The following is a 13,778-nucleotide window of genomic DNA, read 5'->3' as shown; positions in this document are numbered from 1 at the left end:
AGTCTCAACCTTTAAGTCTTTACTGAAGACTTATCTCTTCAGTAGGTCCTATGATTAAGTATAGTCTGGCCCAGGAGTGTGAAGGTGAACGGAAAGGCTGGAGCAACGAACCGCCCTTGCTGTCTCTGCCTTGTCGGTTCCCCTCTTCCCACTGGGATTCTCTGCCTCTAACCCTTTTACAGGGGCTGAGTCACTGACTTACTGGTGTTCTTCCATGCCGTCCATGGGAGGGGTGCGTCACTTGAGTAGGTTGAGCCACTGACGTGGTCTTCCTGTCTGGGTTGGCGCCCCCCCCTTGGGTTGTGCCGTGGCGGACATCTTTGTGGGCTATACTCGGCCTTGTCTTCGGACGGTAAGTTGGTGGTTGTAGATATCCCTCTAGTGGTGTGGGGGCTGTGCTTTGGCAAAGTGGGTGGGGTTATATCCTGCCTGTTTGGCCCTGTCCGGGGGTATCATCGGATGGGGCCACAGTGTCTTCTGATCCCTCCTGTCTCAGCCTCCAGTATTTATGCTGCAGTAGTTTATGTGTCGGGGGGCTAGGGTCAGTCTGTTACATCTGGAGTATTCTCTTGTCTTATCCGGTGTCCTGTGTGAATGTAAATATGCTCTCTAATTCTCTTTCTTTCTTTCTTTCTTTCTTTCTTTCTTTCGGAGGACCTGAGCCCTAGGACCATGCCTCAGGACTACCTGGCATGATGACTCCTTGCTGTCCCCAGTCCACCTGGCCATGCTGCTGCTCCAGTTTCAACTGTTCTGCCTGCGGCTACGGAACCCTGACCTGTTCACCGGACGTGCTTGTTGCACCCTCGACAATTACTATGATTATTATTATTTGACCATGCTGGTCATTTACGAACATTTTAACATCTTGACCATGTTCTGTTATAATATCCACCCGGCACAGCCAGAAGAGGACTGGCCACCCCTCATAGCCTGGTTCCTCTCTAGGTTTCTTCCTAGGTTTTTGGCCTTTCTCAGGAGTTTTTCCTAGGGAGTTTTTCCCAGCCACCGTGCTTCTTTCACATGCATTGCTTGCTGTTTGGGGTTTTAGGCTGGGTTTCTGTACATCACTTTGAGATTTCAGCTGATGTACGAAGGGCTATATAAATAAATTTGATTTGATTTGATTTGTGTGTGTGTGTGTGTGTACGTGCATGCGTGTGCTACTGACCAGTGCCAGGGGTTGGACAGGCTTCGCAGGGCTTGTTCCAGGCCTTGCCCACGTTGTAGGCACAGCAGCAGATCTTGTGGGTGAGGTTGAAGGCCAGCTCGTTCTCACACGTTGTGCCGTTGAAGTTCCTGTAGCAAAGGCTCTTTCTCATGTCTGGGTTAAAAAAGGAACACGGTGGCACAATCAGTTTAGTAGTAGAAGATCGTGGTTAAGATAGATTTGATTATGGTGTTAATAATGTAACAATGTGCCACATGTGATAGTCTCACCTAGCTATCTATTCATATGAATGCATTGATTGTAAGTCGCTCTGTACAAGAGCGTCTGCTAAATGACTGAAATGTCATGTAAATATATATTTTTTTTAAAGTAGGTCACATTAATGAATGAGTTTATATTATTGCAGCCTGAGGAATCTGATGGGGTATATTCCAGACCTGGGTTCAGGCCATGCAGCCGAAACAAGTCAAGAGTTTTTAAACTTTGTTTCCATTGAACATGCCATACAGATAAAGGCATTTTAATTAATTATATGAAGAGTGCCTTGGTTCTCCTTTCTTTTTGATGACCAATTTACCCCTTTTATCGAAGAGCCCCTTCTGTCTACCAAAACCTACTGTTGTCTACCTTAGCAGCTTCTGTCTACCAACATCTACTGTTGTCTACCTTAGCACCTTCTGTCTACCAAAACCTACTGTTGTGTACCTTAGCACCTTCTGTCTACCAACATCTACTGTTGTCTACCTTAGCACCTTCTGTCTACCAAAACCTACTGTTGTCTACCTTAGCACCTTCTGTCTACCAAAACCTACTGTTGTGTACCTTAGTACCTTCTGACTACCAAAACCTACTGTTGTCTACCTTAGTACCTTCTGTCTACCAACATCTACTGTTGTCTACCTTAGCACCTTCTGTCTACCAACATCTACTGTTGTCTACCTTAGCAGCTTCTGTCTACCAAAACCTACTGTTGTCTACCTTAGTACCTTCTGTCTACCAACATCTACTGTTGTCTACCTTAGCACCTTCTGTCTACCAACATCTACTGTTGTCTACCTTAGCACCTTCTGTCTACCAAAACCTACTGTTGTCTACCTTAGCACCTTCTGTCTACCAAAACCTACTGTTGTGTACCTTAGTACCTTCTGACTACCAAAACCTACTGTTGTCTACCTTAGTACCTTCTGTCTACCAACATCTACTGTTGTCTACCTTAGTACCTTCTGTCTACCAACATCTACTGTTGTCTACCTTAGTACCTTCTGTCTACCAAAACCTACTGTTGTCTACCTTAGCACCTTCTGTCTACCAAAACCTACTGTTGTGTACCTTAGTACCTTCTGACTACCAAAACCTACTGTTGTCTACCTTAGCACCTTCTGTCTACCAACATCTACTGTTGTCTACCTTAGCAGCGCTTCCTTCCTCCTTTTTTTCTACTCTTTTAAATATTTTTAATACTTTGAGTGTTTTCTCTAGCCTGCCTGTAGGGCCAGGTGGGTGGGGTTTGACCTTTTGGGACTATTCCAGGAATGCTCAATCAACCACACGTACAGTGTTTGAAATGATTTCAAATAATATTACGCCATTTAGCAGACGTTTTTTTATCCAAAGCGACTTACAGTCATACTTGCATACATTTTACGTATGGGTGGTCCTGGGAATCGAACCCATTATCCGGGTGTTGCAAGCCCCATGTCCTACAAACTGAGCCTACAAGAAGACCAACAAATAGTATTTATACCCAGGTCTGGTATGTACAGAACACATGACTGTGAGTCACTTTGGATAAACGTGTCCGCTCATTGAAATACTATATTATTGTTATTTATGCGTTGTGTAACGAAGCACTCACCCATGCAGCTGTTGCCCCCGTTGATCTGCATGTAATCCTGTGGACACACACAAGTGTAGTTCCCCAGTGTGTTGTAGCAGGTGCCAGGACCGCAGATTACAGGATTCACCACACACTCGTCAATGTCTGCAGGGCCACAGAGGTGATCAGTTCATGGTGTTGATGAAAAAACATGGTGTCTAATGTTGTGTTTTAGTTATGTTGCTCATAGTTGGTTTTCATTATATTTTCAACCTACTATTAGAACGTATGTGGATTTTTTTAAAATCCGGTTACACCGTTACGGTATATGATATAAAATACATTTTTAAAAATATAACGTAAAACTTCAATTAAACGTTGAGTCTCAAATAGCTGCCTGTCCCTTTTAATAGCACACATTTTAGAAAATATAACATCTGTTTCAAATAAACACAGGGTCTAAATTAATTGTTTATGAGGTTACCATGAATTACCATTAATTGTTTAAAAGGTTTAATGTTTGATTTGTTACATTAAATAATTCAGTAATGACTGAAAAATTAGGACAATCATCCGTTTTTATCGGCAGTAAGAAACTGCTAGCCATTGGCTGCTAACAGCTGAGAATTGCTAGTTAACTGGCAAGCACAACAACAGTCAACAGACCCCTAAAAATCATCCGATCAGCCTATTGGGGCGAAAGTAAGAACTGCCGAAAAATCCACAGTCAAACAGAAGAATAATTACTCTGTCAAGTAAAAGTTTTTAAGACAAAAGAAACGTGACTCAGAGTGTAAACGATAACACAGTGCAGGAAATGAAAAAATTGATTAAAATGCAGGAAGTGAATGCTGGAATTAAACAATTAACTATTCAAATTAGCAAAAGCTGTGTGCATTAACAATATAGAAGCATGGCTCAAATAGAAGCCTGTCTAATAAGTGCCTGTTGTGTTTAGTGATTTAAGCAAAAATAATGCTTTACAGTATGTAAAAAATATACAATATAAATAAAATAATGCTTTACAGTATGTAAAAAATATTCAATATAAATAAAATAATGCTTTACAGTATGTAAAAAATATTCAATATAAATAAAATAATGCTTTACAGTATGTAAAAAATATACAATATAAATAAAATAATGCTTTACAGTATGTAAAAAATATACAATATAAATAAAATAATGCTTTACAGTATGTAAAAAATATACAATATAAATAAAATAATGCTTTACAGTATGTAAAAAAATATACAATATAAATAAAATTATGTAAGCTATACGAAAATTAGCAGTCAGGATGAATTATCACTATTATGGCATAGTATCTCACCTTCACGGATGATTGAATGGGATGTTAAATGGCATGGTATCTCACCTTCACGGATGATTGAATGGGATGTTAAATGGCATGGTATCTCACCTTCACGGATGATTGAATGGGATGTTAAATGGCATGGTATCTCACCCTCACGGATGATTGAATGGGATGTTAAATGGCATGGTATCTCACCCTCACGGATGATTGAATGGGATGTTAAATGGCATGGTATCTCACCCTCACGGATGATTGAATGGGATGTTAAATGGCATGGTATCTCACCCTCACGGATGATTGAATGGGATGTTAAATGGCATGGTGTCTCACCTTCACAGATGCGACTGTCTATGTTGAGGTAGTAGCCAGGAGGACAGTCACACGAGAAGCTGCCAAACGTGTTGACACAGTTTCCTCCTTGACACAGGCCCGGCAGCTCCAGACACTCATCTATGTCTGGAGGAGAAGATGCACAACAAGGTTACAGAATGATCCTAAACATCCCAATGATCCTAAACATCCCAATGAACCCAAACATCCCAATGAACCTAAACATCCCAATGATCCCAAACATCCCAATGATCCCAAACATCCCAATGAACCCAATGATCCCAAACATCCCAATGATCCCAAACATCCCAATGATCCCTAACATCCCAATGATCCTAAACATCCCAATGATCCTAAACATCCCAATGATCCTAAACATCCCAATGGTCCCAAACATCCCAATGATCCCAAACATCCCAATGATCCCAAACATCCCAATGATCCTAAACATCCCAATGATCCCAAACATCCCAATGATCCCAAACATCCCAATGAACCCAATGATCCCAAACATCCCAAACATCCCAATGATCCCAAACGTCCCAAGATTCCAGAAACATCCCAATGATCCCAAACATCCTGAGATTCCAGAAACATCCCAATAATCCCAAACACCCGAAACATCCTAAGATTCCAGAAACATCCCAAAAATCCTAGTTTGACATTTGTGCAAATCATGTGTCAATGTCAAATCTATAGGATTTGAGCCTTACAGATGGTTTCAACAAAGGTTAGGTTCCAGACTCTTATCAATGGAATCAGAATCAAAGATTAAGTTTCAGACTCTTATCAATGGAATCGGAATCAAAGGTTAAGTTCCAGACTCTTATCAATAGCATCGGAATCAAAGGTTAAGTTCTAGAGTCTTATCAATGGAATCAGAATCAAAGGTTAAGTTCCAGACTCTTATTAATGGCATCAGAATCAAAAGTTAAGTTCCAGATTCTTATCAATGGAATCAGAATCAAAGGTTAAGTTACAGACTCTTATCAATGGAATCGGAATCAAAGGTTTTTGTTTTCTCTACATGATATAACAACCAAAACTGCATTAAAATAACAAATGTTTGCAAAAGATTGATCATATATATTTATATTAAAAGAGCTTGATCTTGAACGCAGCCCGCAACGCGGTTAGACATTGTGGCTGGGACATCGGATTGTCCCGGGTTTGTGGCTGTCTAGATCCCTGCTGTTTGTTGTTTTCAATATTCCCCGTGACCTGCCCTGTCTGGAACTGCGAGGAGTAACAGCCTAACATACGTTGCTAGCTACCATGACAAAGACCACAGCCGGCGGGAGTACCGTTGAGGACAGTGGTGTCTCTCTATCACGTGAAGGATCTTTTAAATGAACAAAAAGAGACATTAAGCAGTTGTTACAACAACAAGAAAATAGTTTCAAGAGTTTAGTCCAAATACTGGTGGATTCTATGAATAAAAGAATGGACGACCTGACCAGAGAGGTCCAGGACCTGAAGAACAGTCTGCAGTTCTCCCAGTGTCAGCTCAGCGAGTTGAAACAAGAGAACGGCAAGATGACAGCAATCTGTAAGTCATTGAGAGAGGACATCAGTTCTGTGTGTGAATCCATGATAACAATGACAGATAAATTAGACTATCTTGAGGGACAATCAAGGCAAAACAACATGGTTGTGGACGGAATTGCAGAATCTCCACATGAGACCTGGATGGAGTCTGAGGACAAAGCGAGGGAAATTATCTCTGAGAAATTGAAGATGGACCACAGGAAGATTGAGGTGGAGCCCACAGGATTCGAAAAACAACCACCGGCCCAGGTGACAGGCCCAGGCCAATAGTGGTCAAGTTCCTGAGGTTCAAAGACAATGTAGCTGTTCTGGAAAGAGCCAAGAACTTGAGAGGAACGTATATCTTCCTCAACAAGGACTATCCTGAAGCTGTGTGCCAGAAGAGGAAAGAACTGATCCCAGCCATGAAAGCTGCCAGAGCGCGTGGGGACATTGCTTACATCCGCTATGACAGACTCATTGTCCACCCTCCCTCCCAGAAGCCTGGAATGGATGAGAGAGCCAAGCCTATGGGTTCGTAGCCTCAACCCCGCAGCACACACACACACCAACTGATTAATAGACTGCTGAATGTATATTTTTTTCTCTTGCTTTGTCTGCTCTTTCCAGTATTATGTCTGTCTCTGATAAGCTACCCAGGAAAGGGCTGAAAATAGCCCATATTAATATATGTAGCCTTAGAAATAAGGTTCATGAAATCAATAACTTGCTAACATTCATATATTATCCATTTCTGAGACTCACTTAGATAATTAATTTGATGATACATCAGTACCAATACAAGGATATAACATTTATAGAAGAGACAGAAATGCTTATGGGGGAGGTGTTGCTGTATATATTCAGAGCCATATCCCTGTAATGCTAGAGTAGATCTTATGTCAAGTGTTATTGAAGTGTTGTGGTTGCAGGTTCCCTTGGCACATCTAAAGCCTTTTCTATTGGGGTGTTGCTACAGGCCACCAAGTGCTAACAGTCAGTATCTAAATAATATGTGTGAAATGCTTGATAGTGTATGTGATGTAAACAGAGAGGTCTACTTTCTTGGGGACCTGAATATTGACTGGTTTTCATCAAGCTGTCTGCTTAAAAGGAAGCTTTTTACTGTAACCAGTGCCTGTAATCTGGTTCAGGTTATTAATCAACCTACCAGGGTGTTTACAAACACTACAGGAACAAGATCATCCACATTTTTACTAATACTGTAGAACTTTGTTCTAAAACTGTATCAGTACCCATTGGATGCAGTGATCACAATATAGTGACTATATCCAGGAAAGCCAAAGTTCCAACAGCTGGGCCTAAAATTGTGTATAAGAGATCATACAAAATATTTTGCTGTGACTCTTATGTGGATGATGTTAAAAATATTTGTTGGTCTGATGTGATTAATGAGGAGCATCCAGATGCTGCACTTGATGCATTTATGAAATTGCTTCTTCCAATTATTGATAAACATGCACCTGTTAAGAAACTGACTGTTAGAACTGTTAAGGCTCCATGGATTGATGAGGAATTGAAAAATTGTATGGTTGAAAGAGATGGGGGAAAAGGAGTGGCTAATAAGTCTGGCTGCACATCTGACTGGCTGACTTACTGCAAATTGAGAAATGATGTGACTAAACTCAACAAAAAGAAGAAGAAACTTTTATGAAGCCAAAACAAAAATTATATAAAGAATGATGGGAAAAAAACTTGAGTACTTTAAATGAAATTATGGACAGAAAGACAAATTCAACTCCATTTTTCATCGAATCAGATGGCTTATTCAATTTTGTAAAGTTAGTGTGGGAGAGGTGGAAATATTATTGTTAATAATGACAAACCTCCTGGCATTGACAACTTAGATGGAAAGCTACTGAGGATGGTGGCTGACTCTATAGCCACTCCTATCTGTCATATTTTTAATCTGAGCCTAGAGGAAAGTCTTTGTCCTCAGGCCTGGAGGGAAGCCAAAGTAATTCCACTACCAAAGAGTGGTAAAGCGGCCTTTACTGGTTCTAACAGCAGACCTACAGTATAAGCCTTTGATATTACTGACCATAACCTGTTGTTGAGAAAACTTAAGTGCTATGGCTTTTCAACCTCTGCCATATCGTGAATTCAGAGCTATCTATCTAATAGAACTCAAAGAGTTTTCTTTAATGGAAGCTTCTCTAATGTCGAACATGTAAAGTGTGGTGTACCGCAGGGCAGCTCTCTAGGCCCTCTACTCTTTTCTATTTTTACCAATGACCTCCACTGGCATTAAACAAAGCATGTGTGTCCATGTATGCTGATGATTCAACCATATACACATCAGCAACCACAGCTAATGAAGTCACTGAAACCCTTAACAAATAGTTGCAGTCTGTTTTGGAATGGGTAGTTTGTGTGTATACATTGATATGTAGGCTACGTGTGCTTTTAAAAAAAATGTATGTAGTTCTGTCCTTGAGCTGTTCTTGTCTAATGATGTTCTGTATTATGTCTGTCACGTCCTGACCAGTATAGGGGTTATTTGTATTTGTAGGTTGGTCAGAACGTGGCAGAGGGTATTTGTTTTATGTATTCCGGGGTTTTGGTGTATGTTCTGGTTTTTGTATTCTAGGTTTTTCTAGTGTGTGTATTTCTTTGTTGGTCCGTGTGGCTCTCGATCAGGAACAGCTGTTCATCGTTGTTCCTGATTGAGAGCCATATTTAAGAGCTTGTGTTCACCTGTTTGTTGGTGGGTAGTTGATTTTGCACTGCTAGTATTCAGCCTGTAAAACTGTCAGTTAGTCGTTCTTTGTTTTCTTGTTTTCCGTGTTCACATTTATTTAATAAATTATAATGATGAGCACGCAACCCCCTGCGCCTTGGTCGTCTCTACACAACGACACCCGTGACAATGTCATTCTGTATTATGTTTTGTGTGGACCCCAGGAAGAGTAGCTGCTGCTTTTGCATCAGCTAATGGGGATCCTGATAAAATACCAATACCAATGAAAAGAGAACATGTATTATGAATTGTTTTTCTGCACCTATGCAGTACAGTATGCAAGGCATAGTTAAAGTAGTTTACCAGAGATCTACTTTAGTAAGCGGATGGTTACCTTCTAGTATGATGGTGACTGGGTTGGGCCTGAAACCCTCTCCTCCTGGGCAGAGTGTATTATAGTCCGCTGCAAAACACATTTCATATCAGTACACTCATATGGGTTATACACTTCAAGTATACGTTTCCATTTTGTCTGTTGTCGAGTAACAAAGCCTCCATTTACACAGGCAGCCCAATTCCGATCTTTAGCTCAAAATACCAATTATTGGCAAAATATCAGAATTGGGCTGCCTGTGTAAACACAGCAAAAAGGTTTGAATGTAACAGGACCAATCATTGAACAAGTAGTGAGGAATGTAGAACTGACTGAATTCAGAAACCGTAGTGATGAGGGGTAGCCAAATCAGACTAACCTGGTCTGTACGAGCATAAAATATAATATTGTAAATCTAAATGCATACTTTGTTAACCTACTCAGACCGACTTCAGCAAACCTAAAGGGTTATGTCCCATTACACTGTTGTGAGTGTGTATTGTTATAAGAGTGTGTGAGCCTGTACATAAAGGAATTAAATAAATTGTTTTGCCCGGCACCAGTATTCTCAAGTTTAGAATGTGCATTTTACACTCCTTTTCTTCATTGAGCCTCTACACATGCAATGATACAGGAAGCTAAATAAACAAGCACATAGTCAAACAGAGTGTGTCTTACAGGTGTTGGGAGCAGAGCAGAGTTCACAAGGGTTTCCCCAGGCACGCCCCAGGGAGCAGCAGCAGGAGGAGCGACTGACTCCCACCCCCACCTCCACACTGCAGGACCGCCTGTCACCCCTGGGTCCATGCTCCAGGAAACAGTTCCCCACACGTGTGTCTGGTACACAGAGAGGAGGAGAACCAACAGGGTTGTGTTCATTAAGGCACGCAACTGAAAACCATTTTAAACATTTTGGAACAGACATTGAAAAGGACTGTTTCTTATGGGTTTAATGTTTTTTTTTTCTCTCCATTTGGTGCCTGATACATGACTTAAAGCAGTAATTACAGTTGACATCGGTGAGACCACAGGGTTCATTAGGGCAGTGTTTGCCAACTCCAGTCCTCCAGTAACCCCTACAGTACACATTATGTAGGGCAGTGTTTCCCAACTCCAGTCCTCCAGTAACCCCTACAGTACACATTATGTAGGGCAGTGTTTCCCAACTCCAGTCCTCCAGTAACCCCAACAGTACACATTATGTAGGGCAGTGTTTCCCAACTCCAGTCCTCCAGTAACCCCTACAGTACACATTATGTAGGGCAGTGTTTCCCAACTCCAGTCCTCCAGTAACCCCTACAGTACACATTATGTAGGGCAGTGTTTGCCAACTCCAGTCCTCCAGTAACCCCTACAGTACACATTATGTAGGGCAGTGTTTCCCAACTCCAGTCCTCCAGTAACCCCTACAGTACACATTATGTAGGGCAGTGTTTGCCAACTCCAGTCCTCCAGTAACCCCTACAGTACACATTATGTAGGGCAGTGTTTCCCAACTCCAGTCCTCCAGTAACCCCAACAGTACACATTATGTAGGGCAGTGTTTCCCAACTCCAGTCCTCCAGTAACCCCAACAGTACACATTATGTAGGGCAGTGTTTCCCAACTCCAGTCCTCCAGTAACCCCAACAGTACACATTATGTAGGGCAGTGTTTCCCAACTCCAGTCCTCCAGTAACCCCTACAGTACACATTATGTAGGGCAGTGTTTCCCAACTCCAGTCCTCCAGTAACCCCAACAGTACACATTTTTGTTGTAGCCTTGGACAAACACATCTGATTCTACTTGTGAACTAATCATCAAGCCCTCAATTACTTGAATTTATCTGGGGGAACGACAAACACGTGTGTTGTCGGGGCAACTCAAGGACCAGAGTTGGAAAACACTGCATTAAGACACGCAATTGAGAATGTTTTAAAACGTTTTGCCATGAAAAAGTAAAATGAGCTTGAGGACTGGAGATGAGCGTGTATTATTAGATCAACTGTGTTTTTCTCTCAGTTTTAGTGTCTAATGAACATGACCTAAAGGGGTTATGACAGTTGATATTGGTCTACACTAACTGAAACACACAACGTGTAGGAGTTATCATTGCTTATGATTCATTTTAACACATTGCTTTGTGCAATAATATGTGAAGCATTATACACTGTAGTACATTTATAGTCATTTATGCAGTTATATGCTATGAACAGCTATTCACTGTAATTACAGGCTGCTATGAACAGCTATTCACTGTAATTACAGGCTGCTATGAACAGCTATTCACTGTAATTACAGGCTGCTATGAACAGCTATTCACTGTAATTACAGGCTGCTATGAACAGCTATTCACTGTAATTACAGGCTGCTATGAACAGCTATTCACTGTAATTACAGGCTGCTATGAACAGCTATTCATTGTAATTACAGGCTGCTATGAACAGCTATTCACTGTAATTACAGGCTGCTATGAACAGCTATTCACTGTAATTACAGGCTGCTATGAACAGCTATTCACTGTAATTACAGGCTGCTATGAACAGCTATTCACTGTAATTACAGGCTGCTATGAACAGCTATTCACTGTAATTACAGGCTGCTATGAACAGCTATTCACTGTAATTACAGGCTGCTATGTACAGCTATTCACTGTAATTACAGGCTGCTATGAACAGCTATTCACTGTAATTACAGGCTGCTATGAACAGCTATTCACTGTAATTACAGGCTGCTATGAACAGCTATTCACTGTAATTACAGGCTGCTATGAACAGCTATTTACTGTAATTACAGGCTGCTATGAACAGCTATTCACTGTAATTACAGGCTGCTATGAACAGCTATTCACTGTAATTACAGGCTGCTATGAACAGCTATTCATTGTAATTACAGGCTGCTATGAACAGCTATTCACTGTAATTACAGGCTGCTATGAACAGCTATTCACTGTAATTACAGGCTGCTATGAACAGCTATTCACTGTAATTACAGGCTGCTATGAACAGCTATTCACTGTAATTACAGGCTGCTATGAACAGCTATTCACTGTAATTACAGGCTGCTATGAACAGCTATTCACTGTAATTACAGGCTGCTATGTACAGCTATTCACTGTAATTACAGGCTGCTATGAACAGCTATTCACTGTAATTACAGGCTGCTATGAACAGCTATTCACTGTAATTACAGGCTGCTATGAACAGCTATTCACTGTAATTACAGGCTGCTATGAACAGCTATTTACTGTAATTACAGGCTGCTATGAACAGCTATTCACTGTAATTACAGGCTGCTATGAACAGCTATTCACTGTAATTACAGGCTGCTATGAACAGCTATTCATTGTAATTACAGGCTGCTATGAACAGCTATTCACTGTAATTACAGGCTGCTATGAACAGCTATTCACTGTAATTACAGGCTGCTATGAACAGCTATTCACTGTAATTACAGGCTGCTATGAACAGCTATTCACTGTAATTACAGGCTGCTATGAACAGCTATTCACTGTAATTACAGGCTGCTATGAACAGCTATTCACTGTAATTACAGGCTGCTATGTACAGCTATTCACTGTAATTACAGGCTGCTATGAACAGCTATTCACTGTAATTACAGGCTGCTATGAACAGCTATTCACTGTAATTACAGGCTGCTATGAACAGCTATTCACTGTAATTACAGGCTGCTATGAACAGCTATTTACTGTAATTACAGGCTGCTATGAACAGCTATTCACTGTAATTACAGGCTGCTATGAACAGCTATTTACTGCTTGGAATGCTTATAGAGTTGCAGGTATTGTAATGCAAACCTATAGAAGCCTATAGCAGGCGCTATATATGCGTTATACACAGGTAGGTGTTTTACTAGATATTCAAGGTGACCTGTAATAACTTACCTACACATCCCACCCCAGTCGGGTTGAGTTCAAAGTCTGGAGGACAGTTACACTCGTAGGAGCCGTCGATGTTCACACACAGCCCGTTCACACAGTTGATGGGGTCCAGGCACTCGTCCACATCTGGGTTACACACACGCACGCGCACACACACACAGACACAAACCTTTCACTTTTCAAACACTTTTCAAACAACAAATATGATATAAATATAATATGAAATATGATACACTACGATCCTCAATAATCATAAATGATTTGTACGGCAGCTTCCATGAGACATGGCACTTTGACACCACTAAAGAAAATCTCCCCGTCCCAATGTTGGAAAACTATGGAAATATGAAAACCATGAATCATGGTGGGTGGTGGTATGTATTCAGAGACCCCCAGAGATCCTACAATGTAAACCTCACCATCAAACACATTCTTCTACCTGTTTAAACCTTCCACCCCCATCCACTTCAGACTGCACTGACACCTCCATAAAGGAGAACATCCAGGTTAAAAGGTCATTTCATCTCATCTGGAGCAGAGACTTAGCCTGCTTCCAAAATGGCACCCTACTTCCTCCCTACATCGGGAATAGGATGCACCTCCACTGCTGGTTTAGGAGGATGACATCAGAGTTAGTCTGGGGCTAGTGGGACAGATAATC

The 13,778-nt window shown here is 41.1% G+C and overlaps 1 protein-coding gene across 1 annotated transcript in view; it reads right to left on the bottom strand.

Annotated features, from left to right (window-relative positions):
* The window catches only part of fbn2a (fibrillin 2a), a 190,817-nt gene that overhangs the window by 43,745 nt on the left and 133,294 nt on the right, over positions 1-13,778 (bottom strand). The window contains exons 36-41 of the mRNA XM_029710481.1: positions 13,121-13,243; positions 9,915-10,073; positions 9,258-9,326; positions 4,636-4,761; positions 3,027-3,152; positions 1,172-1,324 (exon numbers count right to left, since the gene is read on the bottom strand). Of these exons, the coding sequence (XP_029566341.1) occupies positions 1,172-1,324; positions 3,027-3,152; positions 4,636-4,761; positions 9,258-9,326; positions 9,915-10,073; positions 13,121-13,243 (756 nt within the window). The remainder of the gene's footprint in view (positions 1-1,171; positions 1,325-3,026; positions 3,153-4,635; positions 4,762-9,257; positions 9,327-9,914; positions 10,074-13,120; positions 13,244-13,778) is intronic.

This window comes from Salmo trutta, chromosome 23 (assembly GCF_901001165.1).
Source record: "Salmo trutta chromosome 23, fSalTru1.1, whole genome shotgun sequence".
Lineage (NCBI taxonomy): Eukaryota > Metazoa > Chordata > Actinopteri > Salmoniformes > Salmonidae > Salmo > Salmo trutta.
This window is presented reverse-complemented; position numbering and strand designations above follow the sequence as displayed.